General features: G+C 41.2%; 4 protein-coding genes across 6 annotated transcripts; 2 read left to right on the forward strand and 2 right to left on the reverse strand.

The window, feature by feature from the left end:
- Window positions 1-4,776: 4,776 nt before the first annotated feature.
- On the reverse strand, window positions 4,777-8,499 carry LOC111073899 (signal transducing adapter molecule 1). Its single transcript, XM_022366453.2, has 5 exons — window positions 8,299-8,499; window positions 7,967-8,234; window positions 7,217-7,494; window positions 5,920-7,138; window positions 4,777-5,843 (listed from the first exon to the last, which is right to left on the reverse strand). Exons 2-5 carry the CDS (start codon window positions 8,007-8,009, stop codon window positions 5,353-5,355), a joined length of 2,031 nt encoding a protein of 676 aa, XP_022222145.2. The 5' UTR covers window positions 8,010-8,234; window positions 8,299-8,499; the 3' UTR covers window positions 4,777-5,352.
- Window positions 8,284-9,998, forward strand: LOC111081876 (aurora kinase B). The gene is made up of 4 exons (XM_022378031.2): window positions 8,284-8,450; window positions 8,646-8,958; window positions 9,019-9,736; window positions 9,799-9,998. Exons 2-4 carry the CDS (start codon window positions 8,825-8,827, stop codon window positions 9,934-9,936), a joined length of 990 nt encoding a protein of 329 aa, XP_022233723.1. The 5' UTR covers window positions 8,284-8,450; window positions 8,646-8,824; the 3' UTR covers window positions 9,937-9,998.
- A 155-nt stretch (window positions 9,999-10,153) lies between these two features.
- Window positions 10,154-12,466, forward strand: LOC111073902 (palmitoyltransferase ZDHHC3). 2 transcript variants are annotated; one of them, XM_022366457.2, is made up of 3 exons: window positions 10,154-10,585; window positions 10,662-11,102; window positions 11,209-12,466. In XM_022366457.2, exons 1-3 carry the CDS (start codon window positions 10,470-10,472, stop codon window positions 11,504-11,506), a joined length of 855 nt encoding a protein of 284 aa, XP_022222149.1. In that variant the 5' UTR covers window positions 10,154-10,469; the 3' UTR covers window positions 11,507-12,466. The 2 variants fall into 2 exon arrangements, with proteins under 2 accessions (XP_022222149.1, XP_022222150.1); XM_022366458.2 differs by having other exon boundaries at window positions 10,158-10,585; window positions 11,236-12,466.
- Window positions 12,165-15,109, reverse strand: LOC111073900 (SET domain-containing protein SmydA-8). 2 transcript variants are annotated; one of them, XM_022366454.2, is made up of 5 exons: window positions 14,408-14,559; window positions 13,851-14,347; window positions 13,444-13,773; window positions 13,156-13,382; window positions 12,165-13,077 (listed from the first exon to the last, which is right to left on the reverse strand). In XM_022366454.2, the coding sequence occupies exons 2-5, from the start codon at window positions 14,213-14,215 to the stop codon at window positions 12,479-12,481; spliced, it is 1,521 nt and encodes a 506-aa protein (XP_022222146.2). In that variant the 5' UTR covers window positions 14,216-14,347; window positions 14,408-14,559; the 3' UTR covers window positions 12,165-12,478. The 2 variants fall into 2 exon arrangements, with proteins under 2 accessions (XP_022222146.2, XP_022222147.1); XM_022366455.2 differs by lacking the exons at window positions 13,851-14,347; window positions 14,408-14,559 and adding an exon at window positions 14,687-15,109.
- Between the last annotated feature and the right edge of the window lie 3,393 nt (window positions 15,110-18,502).

An 18,502-nucleotide genomic window follows, 5' to 3' on the forward strand; every position in this document is an offset into this window, starting at 1 on the left:
TGGCCAAATGCAATGCAAGCCGTTTGTTCGACTTCGTGTGTTCGACTTCCGCTCACCCGCTTTTGTGGGGTCCGATGAAATGGGGATGAGTAGTATCGTTAATTAATGCCTTGAGGCGAAACATGCGGAAAACGGGAGAAAAATCCTGTGGCATATGCGGAATAGAAATGACCAAGGAAATCGGGGATAAATCAAAATCTACCATTTACACTTTACGCCAAATATTCTCCGATCTAAGAACGGATCAGATATTTTTATACTTGGTACTTATAGAGCATAGGGTTATTTATCTGTACATGTTTTATTTAAAATTTTACATACATATATGTACATATACTAGGCTGGGCCAAAAAACTTTTTTTTCGAAATTACCTTGGACTTGTAATCAAGAAAATTCCAACAAAAATGTTTGCTGAATGAGTTGAATAACACCAGTCAACACTAGAATTAAGCTGTGGTCCAAAATAACTTTTTCTGATAGATTTCGGGGCTTAAAAATTATTAACGAACTATGGTTTTTTTTATGGTGTAGTTTTTTTTTAAAGAATTTTTAAAATCTGGTATTTTTTTCATGGTTTTTTTCAGAGGTAGTGCTTCTATTTTTCACATAACTTAAGTATCTTATATCTGGTTGCATAGAACTTTGCAGTTCTAAATGTATCAGCAGCTTAACGCCTGAAAAATATTAAGCTTTCAAATTCAAATTTCATCATTTTTTTCGGTATTTTTTTTTTCGAAATTTTGACTTTAAAAACTCGGGAAAAGTCGAAAAAAAGAATTCTTGGCCAACATTTTTAGTTTTAGATAGACGCATTAATTAAGCGTCGTTTAAGGTATTGTTCATTAAAATCTATGGATAAACGGTCAACTTGCAGCCGTTCAAAACAAATTTTACCTGAAATTAGTGCTTTTATTTTAAGTGTATTGATTAGGGGTTGCTACCACAAAAAGAAAATACATTTTTGGTTAAATATACATACAAAAAATTAATTTGTTCGTTTTTTTTCAAATAATATTGAACCCTAGAAACTATTTCATAATGATAGTAACATATTTTTATTATTTTTTTATTTACTGTTCCAAATTAACGATTGGTGAAAATCTGGAAGTTCAGCTGAGGTTGATAGTTAACTTGTTCTCAAAAACTTGTGTACGTTTTTTACTGCCAATAACTGATTAATAACTCTACTCGACAAAATCGAACTTTTTTTTCCAAGGATCCAAACCGACTTTTTCTGATATATATGGGGATTTAAAATTTTTTAAAGAATTGGTTTTTTTTCTATGGCAGAACTTTTTTTGAAGAATTTTTGAAGTCTGGTATTTTTTTTTTAGCTTTTTTCAGAGGTAGCGATAGTTTTTTTCACATAACTCTAGTATCTTACGTCTGTTTGTAAAGAACTTTGTTATTTTGAAAAGATAATTAAAACAGCTACAAGGTAAGCCCAAACACTTGATGATTTTAGCTTACCGTCTGGGAAATATAAAAAATGAACAAAAAATACCTTTTTGAAGGCGGCGGGCCCAACTGCCAATTGGGAACAAAGGAACGCGATCAAGTACCAAATGTACAACCCTTGTTCGTTTGCTTTGTTCCCAATTGGCAGTGGGCCCGCCGCCCAAAAAGGTATTTTTGTTCATTTTTTCCATATTTTAGGTTTGGTTAACGAATTTTAGCTCCAAAGTCTCTCCATAGATTTTAATGAGCGATACCTTAAACGACGCCAAATTAACGCACCTATACACAAAAAAATAGAGGACACAAGATATAATTTTTTTTCGACTTTTCCTGAGTTTTCAAAGTCAAAATTTCGTAAAAAATACCGCACAAAAATCATCATTTTTGCATTTCAATGCTTTATATTTCCCAGACGGTAAGCTGTAATCACAGAGTGTTTGGGCTTAACTTCTAGCTGTTTTAATTATCTTTTCAAAATAGCAAAGTTCTTTACAACCAGACGTAAGATACTAAAGTTATGTGAAAAAAACTATCGCTACCTCTGAAAAAAGCTAAAAAAAAAATACCAGATTTAAAAAATTCTGCAAAAAAAAGTTCTGCCATAGAAAAAAAAAAAAATATCATCAAACCATTTCTAAGCCCCAAATCTTTAATAAAAAGTTGGTTTTGTTCCTTGAGGAAAAATCGTGTTGAGTAGTGTAATATTAATGGCATCAAAAAATATGCAATCGATTTCACCGATATATCCAATTCTTTCCGCAACAATAAATTTTTAATTTTTTCGTAAAAAATTTAAAAAAAATTCGGTAGCAAACTCTAAAAATTTTTTTTAAATAAAATAAAAACTTTTATATTACCATCAAATTTAAAAAAAAATGTTGTTTGGCTCAGTCTAATGTACATACTATATGTACTACAGATATTTCTCAATTAATACTCAAACCAATATTATTAAAATTTCAATTTGGAATTACATTCTTATACATATGTATGTATTTATTGTACAATTTAGATATTATTTTTTCATATCAATCTTTTGGAAAATCCTTCAATAGTGATCGCTTACACTTACTTACACTTTGGAACGAAGAAATATTACGAGCTCAACCCACAATTATTTTCAAAACTAAAAAAGCTTTAAGACCAATCTCGTTAACTTTTAAAATTTCTTTGTATAATTTTTGCAAGCTCATGTGTGTTCTTATTTCCAAACTAAATTTTCATCAAAGCTACTCGTAAGAAAATAATGAGACAAAATGCAGCGTGACCTTGTGGAAAATGGTTTACAGAGGCTGCCTGCCACTAACATATGCTTCGAAAATTGCACCCGAGCGAGTGGAGGTAAATAATGGTCCGCGCAATTTTAAAAATTGCAAACAATTGACATGTTCTTGTACAATTTTGTGGTTTGGGCTTAAAAAATTGCCTCTATCTTACAGATGAGAATTGTTGAAATAAATGCGGCTTGAACACCTGGAAAAATTTTTGGATAATTTGGAGTTTGTTATCATTAATGTTTCAAATTAAACAATGGATCAACTTCAGATCAAGTGGGCTACTTAAGATACATAAGATACTCATACAGACGAGTATACATTCACATGTATTTAGATGTATGTACATTGTATTGCTGTCTTCAATTTACTAATTTTTACCAAAATCTTCAAATCAATCCAATATTTAAACTCAAGCTTGGGATACAATTGATTTATCGTGTTTATCGTATTTTTTCCTGTTTAACCATTCACATTTCAACAGTTTAGAAGCATTGAAGCGTTGACTTCGCTATTTCATTTTACTGGAATAGCGCCGTCTTCCACGTCCTAGCTAACTGTTACTTTAAAATTAGGAAAAGCTGAAGGGAACAAAAACTTTTCACAGCTTATCGGCGAACAATAGACCATTGAATAAATATCAAAAGCAAATAGCCATAAATATTTTGTCTCTACCCCAGTTCTCTCCGTGTTTTTCAACAATTTTTTTTTTATTAGATATTCACCGCTTTGCACATGGCCGAAAAATATTTGAGCCATTCGCCACGAAAACAAAAACGGGTAAAAAATATGAGAAAAGAGAATCATTTATGCCGCTTTAAAACCCGCAAACGACAGTCGGAAAGCCAGGGCTCGGCTCTCTGGTCTGGGCAAGGGGTTCTACAAGGGATTTTCAATGAGCGACATGAATGGGAATACGATACATAACGTAATAACGGTAGCGTGTAGCCTTTTACGACATAGGAAAACACGCGAGGCGCGAAGCTTTACGATGCCCACATCATTTGATTTTATTGCCAAGTGTCGGGAAAAAAGTATACAACCAATAGCTGACGAAGTCGAAGCAGGAACAGGAGCAGGGGCAGACAGAGACAAGGATGTAGGAGAGAAGGGTCACCGTCCCATGCAAAGGAAGGCGTCCTTGAGCCAGTTGTTTCTGATTAATGCCATCCGACCTGAACGATGCAACGAAGCACAGTGCGAAATGCAAATCACCCAACGGAATAATCAAATCGAGAACGAAACCGGGCAAAGCGCCATCAAAGTTGACAACGAACGGAAGCTGCAACACTGAGGGAACACACAATGGGCGGGCCAAGGTCAGTAAACCCAATTAATTTAAAACAATTTCTATGCATTCGTTAACATTCTTACAGGCAGGCCCGGCGGCTCGTGTACTCGTACTGCTGCGGAATCGATGAAATGGTATTCACAAATATTTGCATGATTTGCTTGTCTCTTTTTCCCAGATATTTCATATCCATTGGCATTTTCTAGGGCTCAGACTGCTCTCATGGTTTGACAGTTTATTTCGTGGGATTTACCCAGTGAACAAGAAGTTTGAAAAATTGTTGCATACTCGTACTTGCTGGCGTGGGAGACACCTGCCAAAGATTGTCTGCAATATGTTTCAATTCGCTCGGAAAAGTGCATTGACATACATATGTAGAAGAAGCTGAAAAGTTTTTGGCTGAAAAAAATGGTTCCGGAAGCACGGAACACCACTAAAAATGAAATAGACGATATGCTTATTTTACCCATTAGTTCTAGCATCGAGTTCTAGCATCGAGATCGATCGAGTGTGTATGATCCGAGCTCTTCAGCTGATGCTGCTCCTGGATCCATTTATGGATCGATAAGATAAGATTGGCGAAGGGCGCACGAATTTCGAATATTTTTAATCGCAATCTATTTTGCATGCAAAAATATGTCACATCATGAGCTCTGAAATCTGCTTAAGGAAATATTGCAACTGCGTCTCGAAATGCTGGACAAGATCGATGAGAATCACTGCTTCAGATGGTAATGTAGGTAGGCATGTACTTACTAAATGTATCGAATGATTTTAATTTCTTTCGTTATTCTTATCAGATCATAATGCATACAATAAACATAATATATAAAAGTTATCTCTCTTGCACTCAATAAAGTTATCCCATAATGTATGTAGAATATAGAATATTTATATGTTTTATATATATATAATCGCTTTCCAATCATTTACCTCATTTCCATAAAAGATATTGTTAGGACATTGAAAAATCTACCCAAAGACAAACAAATTAAGCAAACAATACAGATGAAGGAACATTTTATAAACTATTTTCACGTGTCTGAAGAGTTGATTTTGGGGACATATTTCAGCTTTTCTCATGACAAAGCCGACGACATTTTTGGTTAGCTGCTAGATTGTATCTTTGCTTGACTGGAGGATTTTTATCATATAAATAAAAGAGATTCGACAACTTCTGCTATTTATGAAGTTATCAAGTTATACTTTTACAATTATCATCTTTTTGACTGATCGGTCGTGATCACAGGATACAGATAGAAATTAGTTCGTTTTGGGCAAATTAAATCAAACCAAGCGAAGGATTCAAATTTATTGGGGGGGTGGGTTTACCACTGCTGCTGGTAGATAGGAATGTTGTTCTTGACGGCATCGTTCTGCATGTGATAGCCAGGCGCAGCTGCGGACTGCGTCGTCATGCCCATGGTGGCCGTTTGTTGATGTATCTGACTAAATTGATCGTTTGGTGGAAGCTGATGCTGATGGTGCTGTGGCACGTAGCTCTGTTGGGTGACTGCTGGCGATCCATTTGGTGCATACAGATGCGGTTGGGGCTGCTGTGGGGTTGGTCCGGGCTGATATCCCTGCGGAGGCCCCGACTGCATGTAAGCATGAGGCGGCGGTTGTGATTGCTGTTGCTGCATTTGTGTAACTGCGGGCGGAACTCGGGCAAACGGCTGCTGCTGGTAGCTTGACTGATTCTGCTGTGGCGGCGGTGCTTGCTGCTGTTGGTGGGTGGATACGGGTGCTGCCTGGGCATTGTAGAGGGGCTGGGCTACAGATGCAGCCGGGTTTAACTGTGGAAGATGGGGTGGTAGCGCTGGAAAATAAATTATTTGACATTAATCGGTCAATCCCTTTTAAAGAGATGCTCTACCAACAGCTGCTTCACTTACAGGTCATCTGCGCGGCGTGTCCGTTTTGAAAAGTAAGCGGCACCTGACCTTGTTCTAGGTAACCAGCAGGAGCTGTTGTCGGGGCCGCAGTATTTGTTGGGATGTTGGGTACGGGGGCATAAGGAAGCGAGTGCATTCCTGAATAATTTTGGTGCGGAGGAAAGCCACCCGCACTGGGATAGCCAGGTGCTCCGTACAGAGCGGCTCCTGGAAAGCCAGCTAAGCCCGGCATGAAGCCTCCAGCTGCTGCAGCAAACTGTCCCGCGACAGCCCGATCATCTCTCATAAGACCGTGATAGAGATTTATGGCATCGACGAGATCACTCGACAGCTGCGTCAATTGGGCGTGCTTACGATCCACTCGCTCCAGCTCGGCGTCAATCAGGGGACCCATTTGATGAACCTCCTGTTCCAGCCGAAGCATCTCGTCGCTATCCTGCGAGGGATCTTCGGGATTTGCCTCATGGAGTAGATGCAAGAGACGATCAATCTTAGCTTCGTCGATCTCCACAGGCTGAGCAGAGGCAGCACCTGCTGCTGCTGCGGCGGCTTCAGTCTTTTGCTGCAAAGTCGTTGCAGAGTCCCCATCCTTTTGTGCCGCTCCCGTCTTGTGCTGCTGATTGATGTCTAGGCGCTCGGGATCCACAGATAAATCGGCAGTGACGAAATTCGAAGGGAAGAGTCCCTCTCCTCGTTGATTGAAGCCCTTCCACCAGTTAGGGTCGCTGTCATCCATCACATGGATAATCTCGCCAGCGAAGAAAGTGAGTTCGTTTTCCTCCGCAGCCTCAAAATCATAAAGAGCACGAACTTTTCTTGGTTCGGAAGCTGGGGCTTGGGCTTGGTTTTGGTTAGGGTTTACATCGTTACTTGTTCCGCTGGAGGCACCTACGAACGACGGATATAACGATGGATAGGCACTAGTGTTTCCTGCACTCGCAACACCTCCACTGCCCGCTTTGGGACTACTCTTGCCCTCCTTCAGTGACAGTTCTATGGCCTTGGCAATGTCATCCTCCTCTTGTTGGCTGCTAACGACATTGGGATCCTTTGGCAAACTGGCAGCCTTTTCAGCAGCTGTTTTGCTACTCTTCTCGCTAAGATTCTTAAAGTCGTAGCCTTCCAGACGAAGCTTAGTGATGAGGGCAGGAATCAACTCCAGTTCCCGATCGTTCTTGTAGTCATTATCAGCCCAGTTCTTTAGCACTTGGCGCATTTTCTGGAATGCACAAATATTAATAAAAGAAAACGATTAGCTAAGGCCGCTTCCGCGTTGGTTATTGTTAGGTGTATTTACCAGCGTCACCTTCGGCTCTGCCCGGCTTAACAGCCTTCGAAACTCAGTTTCGAAGTCACGCGAGGCCACTTCCAGATGGAAAGGCTTGCCACAATTGTTGGAGCAGGCGTCCAGCAACGTGATCGCCTGCATTACAACATGGGGATCGTTGTGGCCCATGCGCCGCATCACCGCCTTGAGACAATCCTTAGCCAGACGTGGATTTGTGGACACCTTGTCGCACACATCGAGAATCAGTGACCAGTTGTCGTTCGTATTTGTCTCGCTGGTGGCTTTTTCTATATGTTAAAAAACAAAGAAATGGCCCTGGCTTATCAGTATGGCGAGCAATTTAACGTGACTCACTCAGCAAAATAAAGGGACAAGAACAAAGATAAGCGGAACGGAATTGATTATAATATCTATAATATACTAAAATCAATAGAACCCGCTGCAAATTGTATTAGGGGCAGGTGTGGGTGGCATGACAGAGACAGTCATGTCTATGCGGCCTACGTCACTCAAGGTCAGCGACTGCAGCTGAAAACTTCGAAAATAAGTTCAACGAACGACGCAAAGCTGCGCACAGCATCAGCATCCCCTCACATGACTGGGGCATGTTTTCTTTGTTGTCTGCCCAACTAGAACGAGATGGGCCAGGAAGGGGTTGGAGAGTATTGACGGTGCACGCATCTCCATAGATTGAATTAGAGTCCAAATAACGGGGACTGTGGGCTCGGTTCCAATAGGAACAAGGGGCGACAGACTTACCCACATCGGCGTCAAACGGCGACGATTGCCCGAAAATGCCCATTTCTTTGACCAAACGAACGCTCAGCTGCCTGCCGATTTTTTGTGAAATCGTTTCAAACGTTCCTCCCAATTTTACTTTGTATTGTTGTCCGTTCTGCTCTTGATTTTCTTTGGTCTCGTCTCGTCTCTCTTCCTGGCAATCGATTTTCAATGCGTCACAAACGGTGGTATTTAGACTGGTTAATCCGGCAGAAGTATTTTCTTTTTATTTTCAGTTGATCTGGATCTACACAAAGTATTCTTATTAAGCTTAAATGTACGAATAGACGCTCTTATTTCGCTTAATTTACTTATTTTTTGTGTGTTGTGAGTAAAAAAAGTGACTAATAATGGGTCGTGAACGACGATTCATGAACGATCCAGTTTTTTTGAGTGTTAATAAATGGCTCTAAATGACATTTCTTTTCTACATGATTTCTACATTGCTGCATTGGACAAGAGGGTGAGTCTACAGACGCGTCTTTAAAATACTGGAAAAAATAAATTAAAAATTTTTTAAAACATCTGAATTGGCAATATCTAGGTCTGTGTGATTTAGAGAGCGGTGACTAGTGTAAGAAATATTACTCGTCTGCTACTAATCTTTCTATTACGACATATAGCATATATATATTTTCATTAAAAATCTATATTCTAGGCTGTTGTCAACATTTGGGATTTTCCAAAAGCAGCCACATTAATTTGAGCATTCAAAAAAAAAACGCGCAGAAAAAGAAAAAGACGCCACAGCCGAAGGAAAAAATTGCAATCTAACCAGTTAAACCAACAAACTAAAGTTAAAAGAACAAACAAAAGCAATACATCCGTATAAGGGCCATGGCACTCCTACGTACTAAGCACGCCAACCGCAATCACTTGCCGGCATTAATGAGCAATGTGCCGGAGGATCACCATGAGCGAATTAAAAATATGTGCCTTAAAATGATGTCCCATGATGCCTATGGACAGCCGTGAGTATGGGTTTAATAATGCGACGCTGGCGTCTAATCTTGGTTCTTGGTCATCCGCAGCTACGAATGGAGCTCTCGCGACTTCGAAATGGGTGCTCACTTGGGGAGAGGAAAATTCGGTCGCGTCTATTTGGCCCGAGAGCGCTACTCGCATTATTTGGTGGCGATGAAAGTGATGTTCAAGGAGGAGCTACGCAAGGGAAATGTTCAGCGCCAGGTGCTGCGTGAGATAGAGATCCAGTCGCGACTCAAGCATCCCCATATCTTGCGACTTTTGACATGGTTTCACGACGAGAACCGTATCTACCTGGCCCTGGAGATCGCCTCGGAGGGAGAACTGTTCAAGCATCTCCGTTCAGCTCCCAATAATCGGTTCGATGAGCCGCGGTCTGCCAAATACACCTACCAGGTGGCTAATGCCCTCAACTATTGTCATCTGAACAACGTCATTCACAGAGACTTGAAGCCTGAGAACATTTTATTGACGGGCACAGACGATCTAAAGCTGGCCGACTTTGGCTGGTCTGCCCACACGCCCAACAACAAGCGCAGAACCCTTTGTGGAACCCTGGACTACCTGCCGCCAGAAATGGTGGATGGAAATAGCTACGATGATACTATCGATCAATGGTGCTTGGGGATTCTGTGCTATGAGTTCTTGGTGGGCGCCCCGCCCTTCGAGTCGAGCAACACGGAGAACACTTACAGCAAGATCAGGCGGGTCGAGATCCAATACCCCCCGCACTTATCCAAAGGCAGCAAGGAACTGATCGCTGGAGTAAGACGTGAACAATTTTTAGACCGAGAACGACAGCTAACTTTTTTTCTTTCTTCTTGTAGCTGCTACGAAAGGAGAGTAAGGGCCGGATCTCATTAGTGGATGTGATGACCCATCCTTGGGTTAAAGAGGGCATGGCCGAGAGGGATGCACAACTGCAGCTGAACGAGCGCGGCAAGGAAAACATGGCTAAAAATTAGAATGCATTTTGCGAAATAACATACTTGTTTATTATTATTATAAAATAATTTCTTCATTTCTATGTCGCAAATATGCTGTTTATTTGAATCAGACATCTGGACTGATTCACTTACCATACAGTATGTATATATGTACATACATATGTAAATCAGTCTTCATTTGGTATTTTTCACTGTAGAAGTATTTTTTCCATTTTCAAATTGTGTTTTTGTTTTGCTTCCCTCCGACGGTCACACTAAATTAATAAATGACAATTCAAGCAAGAGAAAATTTCGATTCCTGAATTGCATCGAACCGACTACGTTAAGGATTGCAAACAACTGGAGATCCGCTCAAGTAGCCCGGAAGCTGCCCACGCCAGTACTCATAAGTACGGGTCGAGACAGAAACCCTGAAGTGTAGCAACAATTGTTATTTTCCGTCTGGCCTGTGGTGTGGGGGGACACAAAGTCAGCCGCAGTCGGTTTTTAATTAAATTAAAGGGGAAAACCGATACACCAGCGAGCGGATTGACGTTGAGGCTCGCTGTTCGATGGTTTTTATACGCGATCCCTGTGGCATTGCCTGTCTGGTGATGACTTACGGCGCTGTACTTTATGCTGACTATGTGGTCATTCGTTGGATTATCCTCACCACTATGCCCGGAAGGTGAGCCATGGCTGCCCATGGCAGTAATTGACGGAATTGAAACTATAATGACATATTTCCACTCTCGGCCCTGTAGCATTTGGACCTCGTTCCATGTTGTGCTCTTCAACACGGTCGTCTTCCTATTGGGCATGTCCCACACCAAGGCCGTCTTCTCAGACCCAGGCATCGTACCCCTGCCCGCCAACCGCTTGGACTTCTCGGATCTGCACACCACGAGCAAGAACAATCCAGCAGGCAACGGACACAGCAGCGAATGGACAGTCTGCACTCGCTGTGAGACCTATCGACCGCCGCGGGCCCACCATTGCCGAATCTGTAAACGATGCATCCGCCGCATGGATCACCACTGCCCCTGGATTAATAATTGCGTCGGCGAACGCAATCAAAAGTATTTCCTACAGTTTCTCATTTACGTGGCCATTTTATCGCTTTACTCCTTGGGCCTCATTGTTGCCTCTTGGGTGTCGCCCTGCGAGGAATGCAACCAGAATGTGATTGAGTCACAGTTGAGAATGTAAGTTGAATCACGGGAAAACAAAACAAAACCCTCCTTTGTGGTGTGTCCAGTTCTGGCCTGCATACAAATTAGTTTTTTTTTTGCTGCAAACTGTGCGTTTCAGAACTGTAGTTTGTACCTTCCTTTGCAGGATTCACTCTGTCATCTTGATGCTGGTGTCGGCTTTGTTCGGGCTCTTTGTTACCGCAATTATGGTCGATCAACTGCATGCCATACTGTACGATGAGACGGCTGTCGAGGCGATACAGCAGAAGGGCACCTATCGACCAAACCGACGCAAATATCAGCTGCTGGCCGATGTGTTTGGACGTGGTCACCCCGCACTGTGGCTGCTGCCGTGCACCAGCTTGAACCACGCCTCCCGCTACCACGACACGCCCCTGCTTAGCCACGATGTCTAGGCCGTGTGTGTGGTCGTGTGTGATACGCATATGCACACCCTATTATAGCCTTCCGTATTGAAGTCCCTCCTTTTGTTTATGCATGAATTGTGTGCTTTTTGTGCGTGCGTAGCCTCAGAGTGTTTAAGTTTTTAATTTTCGTGTGATTTTTTTAAGTAGTCCAGCACCTTGAACGTTAACCTACAGGAAGTCAAACCAAACCGATTCCAGTTACGGGATATGTATTATTCGCAGATTCCGGACTTAATTTATGCTCTATTTTATTATCAATTGAAATTATAAATATATGTAGATGAAGCAGGAGAGCTGAGACAGGGAGGGAGCAGCAGCATACTCAAGACAGGTGCGGATATTTTATACATTACTTTTTGCAATTGCTTAGATCTGCGTAGATATACACCAATGTGGATGAGAATCAATGGAATCTTCGGCAAACCGAAGTCTACACAGTCCCTGAAACCCTTGCCGATCTTATTTTTGTTTTCTGAGCCCTGAGAAAATCACTTTTGTATAAACTATGATAAAGCGATCGTCTGCTTTACTTGTTTTTACAAATTATACGGGAAGACAGGAGCTTGGAAGCTGGAAGCAGGGGTATGGGTATGGCATCTTAAACAGAGCATTTAATATAAAACCGAAAACCGAAAAGTAGTGCATATACCAAAAACCAAACAAAAAAACCATTTATACATTATACATATGTGTGTACGAGTATAGCTTGGGCGGCAAAATGTGCAGTAATAGTTCGTATTAAATGTAATCTACTTTAAGGATTAGTTTACATAAATGTAAGGCAACAACTTTTGTTTTTATTCAAGTTTATTTTCCCTCCATTTCGATTTCTTTCATCATCATCACTTTACTGGATGCAAGGCCTGAAACTCTCAAGTGTTTTAGTTGTAACACGAAACCCAATTGAGATTTTCCTCGTGAGCATTTTCCAATAAATCTACCGATACTAATAAGCAATCATCAGTCGAGTTCACTGCCCAATCCCTCGACACTCAGTGTGAGCTGCCTCAAGGCCTGTTTGGCCACTTCGCAAAGGACTCCCTCTTGTGAGCACTTGTCCTCGTACTGTAAAATTTCCACGCACTCCTTGAGCAGGTCTATAGCGTATACGAGACTGGATCTCAGCTCGCCGCCATTCAGTTTGCCGGCTATAAACCCATTTTTCGCCAGCAGGACAAGCGGTACATGCAGCTCATACAGATTCATGGCCCGAGAGCGACTCAGACCTGGCTCAAATTTATTAAGCACGCTGAGCACCTGACGACAAAGCTCCGCTTTGCGTTCCAGCAAATCGTCGGTCAACTGAACCATCTCATAGCTCTGCACCCGGCCGTACATTTCGATGAGCAGCTGCCTCAACACAGTGGCAATGAAATGAAGTGGATGGAGCATAGATTTGTATTTTCGCAGGAGTCGTTCAGCCTCCTCCAGCCGATGCGGACCCATTTCAAGTGCTTGTACACCATTGACTTCTGACTGGACCAACTGGATGATTGCCTGCACATCCTCGTTTCTGGTAATCGCGTCGCAATTACAGCAGTTCCAACTGGTGTTGATCTCTGTGATGTTAATCGAGTAGGGGAAATGAGTGGGAACCCCACACCTCTAAAAAGCGGGTTCGTCGGTTAAAAGCTCACCTGTGGGCTGCTTGGGCACTAGGAAGCCTTCCGCGCACTGGCCACACTTGAGGCTGGAGAAGTGCGTCTGTAATTCTGTCGGGTCCAGGCAGCGCTCGCAGTTGCAGGTAAAGAATTTTCCCTCTCGAAGGTGCGTCTGTCTCTGGGCAGTGCCGTCCAGAGTGTAGGTATAACTATGATGCAACGGTTGTCCATCCTCCAGGTCTACCATGGCACGCAAGCGGATCCTATTAGCCGTGCACAGTCAAAAAGATTTTGGCAGTGTTTTTTTGGGTTTGTCATGCTCACTTGTAACCCTCGCTGGGATAGATGCTCCTGGCGGTGTTGGGCACACAGCTGTGAGCCAAAATGCCGGTGTATGGATAAAGGCATCTCAGGGGATATCCCCGCGCGGTTCTGGCCTCAAACGCGTTCACCTCCAGCATACCGACCACCTGCATGATCAGTTCCTCGCTGAAACGCGAGGCCAGCTTACAGGGGCCACGCAGATACTGAGCTATATTCACGAGGTCAGCATGCCAAACATCATCGTTATGGCGACGTTCCGACTCGTGGTGCTCCATGGGCGCCACCTCGTTCTCCCAGCGTTTGGGATTGGCCTCCTTCGCCAGCAACACTCTGCAATTGACACGACGGAGAAGAAGGAATTATGGGAATGATCTGGAGTCTACTTTTGTTCGCTCGCCAAGTTTCACCTGAGCGGCATAATACAGTCCAGTTGTGGGCAGTAGGTACTCCCCGAGGGAAGTCTGTAGAAGAGTGCTCTCGACTCTTGGAATTCGGGACACTCCAGCTGGACATGTGGGTTTCCCTCTTTCACCGAGCACTCCTCGCACAGCGGCCAGCCGCATAGGACGCAGTGTTCCTCCACATCGGCTGCGGGGCGACAGCAACCGAGGCAGACCACCGGTCCATTGCACTTGGGGCCTATGGCAAAGGGTAGTTCCTCTATGAGAAGACTGCGGGCTACCGTCGCCTCTTGGGCAACCAGGTAGCGCCCACATACCGCACTCCACTGCACTGATGTGCGATTTACTGGGCGCGATATCGGTGATGTCATTCCTCTGACTGACTATTCCATCTGCTATTAAGAACGCGAAATGTCTTACCCTGCCAAAGCAGAAACATTAACGTTTCACGGGAACAGTGGTACAAACGTGCAAGAGGAGTGGAGGTCTTCCATAAAATCGAACTGATTCGAAAAATTCGGCCAGTTATTGGTAGATTGAAGCAGAATACAATTCATACATACATGTATGTATGCATACATATGTACACATGTGAGTAAAGGTGCGCCTTAAATTTCAGATTCCAAGTATGTTTCCTTTTACATTGGACTTGGAACACTGTGGCGTGCACTGAATCGTTGCCTTCTGATCTACTCTACGACAACAGACTGTGCTGCCTTCTTTGACGTCGCTAGTGCCCGTGGCTGCTGTGGTTTCGCTTTTCGCGGACTCACGTTTAATTTAGACGTATTGCTTTGCGGTGCCAAAAATAATAGCACCTAAAATAGCACCCAAAAACTAACCTCAAAGGTGTTATGCAATCTAGTTGCGTACAGATGCCATCCTCGCTCACATTGCCGGCGAATGTGACACGTGCAGCAGAGAATATCACGCACTCACTCCTATGATGGATGCCGTCATCATCATGGCCGCCAGCACAGACGCCACACAGCGGCCAGTCGCAAAGCTCACAACGGTCCATAGAGTCCCCATCCTCACCGAACTGAAGATACTGGTGGCACCCCAGGCACACGATTCCACTGTCCCTCTTTGGGCCGAAGGCGATGGGCAGCTCCTCCACAAGTAAATCACCGCGTTGGACTGGCTCCGTGGCAGCCAGGCAGCGGCCAAAGACTGAGTCGTACTCCAGGCCCGCCTTCAACATTTGTTCACTGCACTCGAATGAGCATTGTTCCGTCACGATCGATAAATGCAACTCAATTAAGTACTAGTACTTGGAAGACAGATGTCTAAAAATAGAATACTCTCCGCAGAATCAATTATAGGCTTTGCCAGAATTCGCATAGTTATCGTAAATTGGTGATTAAATGGCCTGATTGATGTTAATGCCATTTGAAAAAACGTTAAGATAGAGCCCTGCTGATCTGGAATCTTGCGCCGTTCACAGCGAATGATATGAGTTAATTCCACCACAAGGCATCGCTGGAGGAGGAGGATGCAAAAATCAGGCAACCAACATAGCCATTCCCAAGCACAATTCACTAATATAAATTTTTTATATCCAGCATTTTATTGTTTCCCTTTTATTACTTTGTTGAGTTTTATATTCTTCTAGTGTTCAAGTCGTACATATTGTATACATTTTTCTGTAAGAAAGTTATTTACACATTGGGATACAATGGCATCTCACAAATTATAACTAATTTTATTATTAACCACAAAGCTTGGCCTTTTAGTCTATGCGTCTATCTAAAACTAAAAATACAAGCCAAGAATTATTTTTTTTCTACTTTTGCCGAGTTTTTAAAGCTTTCAAATTCAAATTTCATCATTTTGTGAAAAATAACGTGAAAAAATTATGAAATTTAAAAGCTTTATATCTTCTAGACGTTAAGCTGCAGATACAAAATGTCTTGGATTTATAGCTGCACTTGTCAGCTTTTCAAAACTAAGTTCTAAAGTTCTATGCAACCAGATATAAGGTACTTAAGTTATGTGAAAAATAGAAGCACTACCTCTGAAACAAACCATGGAAAAAAATACCAGATTTTAAAAATTCTTAAAAAAATAATGACACCATAAAAAAATAATAAAACACAACAAAAAATTTTAAATCCCGAAATCTATCAGAAAAAGTCATTTTGGTTCACAGCCTAAATAAAAAGTTCAATTTTGTCGAGTAGTGTTATTTCAGTTAATGACTGATGGTCAAAGTGAAAATTTAAATTAAATTCAAAAATTATTATAAAGTTGTTCAATGAATTTAGTGTGTTAAATTAATTAAACGTTAATAAACAAAATTTTTTTTTGCTAAAATAAAGCATACTGTTATAACTAACTATTTATAATGTAATTTTATCATTTTCTGTGAAACAACATTTTTCCTAGTACTTTTTAGATATTAGAAAATCCCGAGGATAAAGTGGTTCTAATTTTTGTAGATTCCACTGTATATTAGTTTTTGGTGGATGTGGATGTCTGTAACAGCATAACCGACGAAAGCATTTCCAATGCCATAAAGTAGAAAGGGCGTTTCCGCCGAATGTTCAACCAGGACCGAAAAAAATAAATGTTCATAATCACTGTATTTTATGTTTACTTATTTCACATGCAAAACATATGTTAGGTTTGCAGTCTTTCTGCCAAATCTCTTTATTGCAATCTATTAAGAAGAGAAAAATGCAAAAAGAACGAAAAAAGGTTATATTAACGGTTCATTTTTATTTTACTTCTTACCTATGTTCTAATCGTACTTTCGCGACCGAAAACATAATTTTGTTGTAATTGCTTCGTAAGTTCGGTGTAACTGATTCAAATATAAAAAACTTTAGGGTTAATATTAACCAAACTTTTTATTTTGATTTTCAAAGTAGCATACATTAGCTTTATTTTCATTGCAAAACGAGAACAAAAAACCCAATGAAATATTTAAATAATAAAGACAAATAGAATCTAATTGATGCCGCATTATATGAAATGGGAATGAAATATGGATATTATAATATATTATTTTTATTAATTTTCATAAATTTTCATATTGTTGTCAAACAATTTTGTCTTCACGGTGGTCGTCACGGGAAGCATCGCCATCTGCTACTGCTGATAGTCAGACAAATTTCCTTGCGAATAAAATATTGAGTCCAGGATATGCCTGGGGAAGAGCGACCCCACCCGAAGAAGTGCATTTGATTAACTTTAAACAAAACCAAGCAGCTGTCTGAGCAGTGTAACCGTACGGAATGCAGTTCACACCACTTGCCGCTATAAGAATATACATATGACATTTGTTTGCTAGCAAACAGTTTTTGGGTCTGAGTACTAGGCTTAAACCTATAGCTTAGTACTCAGATCGAAAAAAACACCTAGCGAACAGAATCAGGGTTGATATTCGTATGAAACCGATAAGAAATGTTTTATGGCAAAAACTGTTTTCTAGGCTCTGTACGGAAGGCAGTACTCAGATCAAAAAACAAAAAGGTCGGTATATACTGGAAAAGTATCAGAAGTATTTGCTTGTTTTTTTTGTATATTTCGACCCACCTCGAAAAAGATATCAATTTGATATATTTTGCCAGCAAACACGAAGCAAACATTGCAATATGAGAACAAAAAACCAAATGAAATATTTGAATAATGAAGACAAATAGAATCTAATTAATGCAGTATTATATAAATGACAATGGATATATGGATATTATGATATATATTATTTTTATTAATTTTCATAAATATAAAACAAATATTGTTTTCAAAACAGTGAAACCAAAACCACCGTGAGGTGGTCGGCACAGGTGGCGTCGCCATCTGCTGCTGCTGATAGTCAGACACATTACCTTGCCAATAAAATATTGGGGAGCCCAGGATATGCCTGGGGAAGAGCGATCCCAGCCGAAGAAATGCATTTTGTTAACTTTAAACAAAACCAATCAGCGGTCTGAGCAGTGTAACCGTTCGGAATGAAGTGCACACCTCTGGTACTAGGCTTAACGCTTTATAAACAAATTATGCCGCTGGAACCACCGAAAGCCGGATATCTGGGGCACCGTATCAGATAAAAGCAGATCCCTATCATTGTCGCGTCCACCATCCAGCTTATGGACGAGTGCCACCAATGCCTACGATCCGCATTCGCATGTGCGAACTAATGAAATGGCATTCCCCATCGCCCTGCCATGACGGAATGTGTCCGATCAGCTATACATCTCCCCTAGGGTTACACGTGGTATACGACAGCGTTTAATTTAGACCTGTTCCATATATTATGTTCTTGTCATAGACATTGATTGATGAAGTCGCGCTTAATTTAATATTTACGTGCAATGGTAGCACCTAATAATTGATGAAAATTAGTACTTAAATTAAGTAAAATTGCCAAAAATGTATGTTAATTATGTACAAATTTAAATAGTAAATACAGGAAAAGAAGCAAAGAAGGAAAACAAATTTAATATTAGTTAGAGCGCATAATAGGGTGTACGAATGTCCATACTCATAGCAAAAATTTGGTTGACCAGCAACAATGACGTCACACTTAGTCAACATTTACGTTTTATGCTTTGGCCGTTTTTTGTTTGAACCTTATTATGTAAACAATCTAATGAAAACGAGTTTTGAAAACTAGCCAATCTTGTACAAAATTTATTGAGGAATTGCATAAA

The sequence above is a fragment of the Drosophila obscura genome, unplaced genomic scaffold, assembly GCF_018151105.1.
Source record: "Drosophila obscura isolate BZ-5 IFL unplaced genomic scaffold, ASM1815110v1 contig_9, whole genome shotgun sequence".
Classification (NCBI taxonomy): Eukaryota; Metazoa; Arthropoda; class Insecta; order Diptera; family Drosophilidae; genus Drosophila; species Drosophila obscura.

Bases quoted from the DNA above. Each gene is read 5' to 3' on its own strand.
- LOC111073899 (XM_022366453.2), bottom strand. From the start codon at position 8,009: ATGGGCATTTTCGGGCAATCGTCGCCGTTTGACGCCGATGTGG. The intron at 7,139-7,216 runs GTAAATACACCT...TGTGCATTCCAG, and splicing joins CAGAGCCGAAGGTGACGCTG to AAAATGCGCCAAGTGCTAAA. The intron at 5,844-5,919 runs GTAAGTGAAGCA...TTTATTTTCCAG, and splicing joins ACACGCCGCGCAGATGACCT to CGCTACCACCCCATCTTCCA.
- LOC111081876 (XM_022378031.2), top strand. From the start codon at position 8,825: ATGGCACTCCTACGTACTAAGCACGCCAACCGCAATCACTTGCCGGCA. The intron at 8,959-9,018 runs GTGAGTATGGGT...GGTCATCCGCAG, and splicing joins CATGATGCCTATGGACAGCC to CTACGAATGGAGCTCTCGCG. The intron at 9,737-9,798 runs GTAAGACGTGAA...TTCTTCTTGTAG, and splicing joins GCAAGGAACTGATCGCTGGA to CTGCTACGAAAGGAGAGTAA.
- LOC111073902 (XM_022366457.2), top strand. From the start codon at position 10,470: ATGGTTTTTATACGCGATCCCTGTGGCATTGCCTGTCTGGTGATGACT. The intron at 10,586-10,661 runs GTGAGCCATGGC...TCGGCCCTGTAG, and splicing joins CTCACCACTATGCCCGGAAG to CATTTGGACCTCGTTCCATG. The intron at 11,103-11,208 runs GTAAGTTGAATC...TGTGCGTTTCAG, and splicing joins ATTGAGTCACAGTTGAGAAT to AACTGTAGTTTGTACCTTCC.
- LOC111073900 (XM_022366454.2), bottom strand. From the start codon at position 14,215: ATGACATCACCGATATCGCGCCCAGTAAATCGCACATCAGTGCAGTGG. The intron at 13,774-13,850 runs GTGAAACTTGGC...TGTCAATTGCAG, and splicing joins GACTGTATTATGCCGCTCAG to AGTGTTGCTGGCGAAGGAGG. The intron at 13,078-13,155 runs GTGAGCTTTTAA...TTAACATCACAG, and splicing joins AGTGCCCAAGCAGCCCACAG to AGATCAACACCAGTTGGAAC.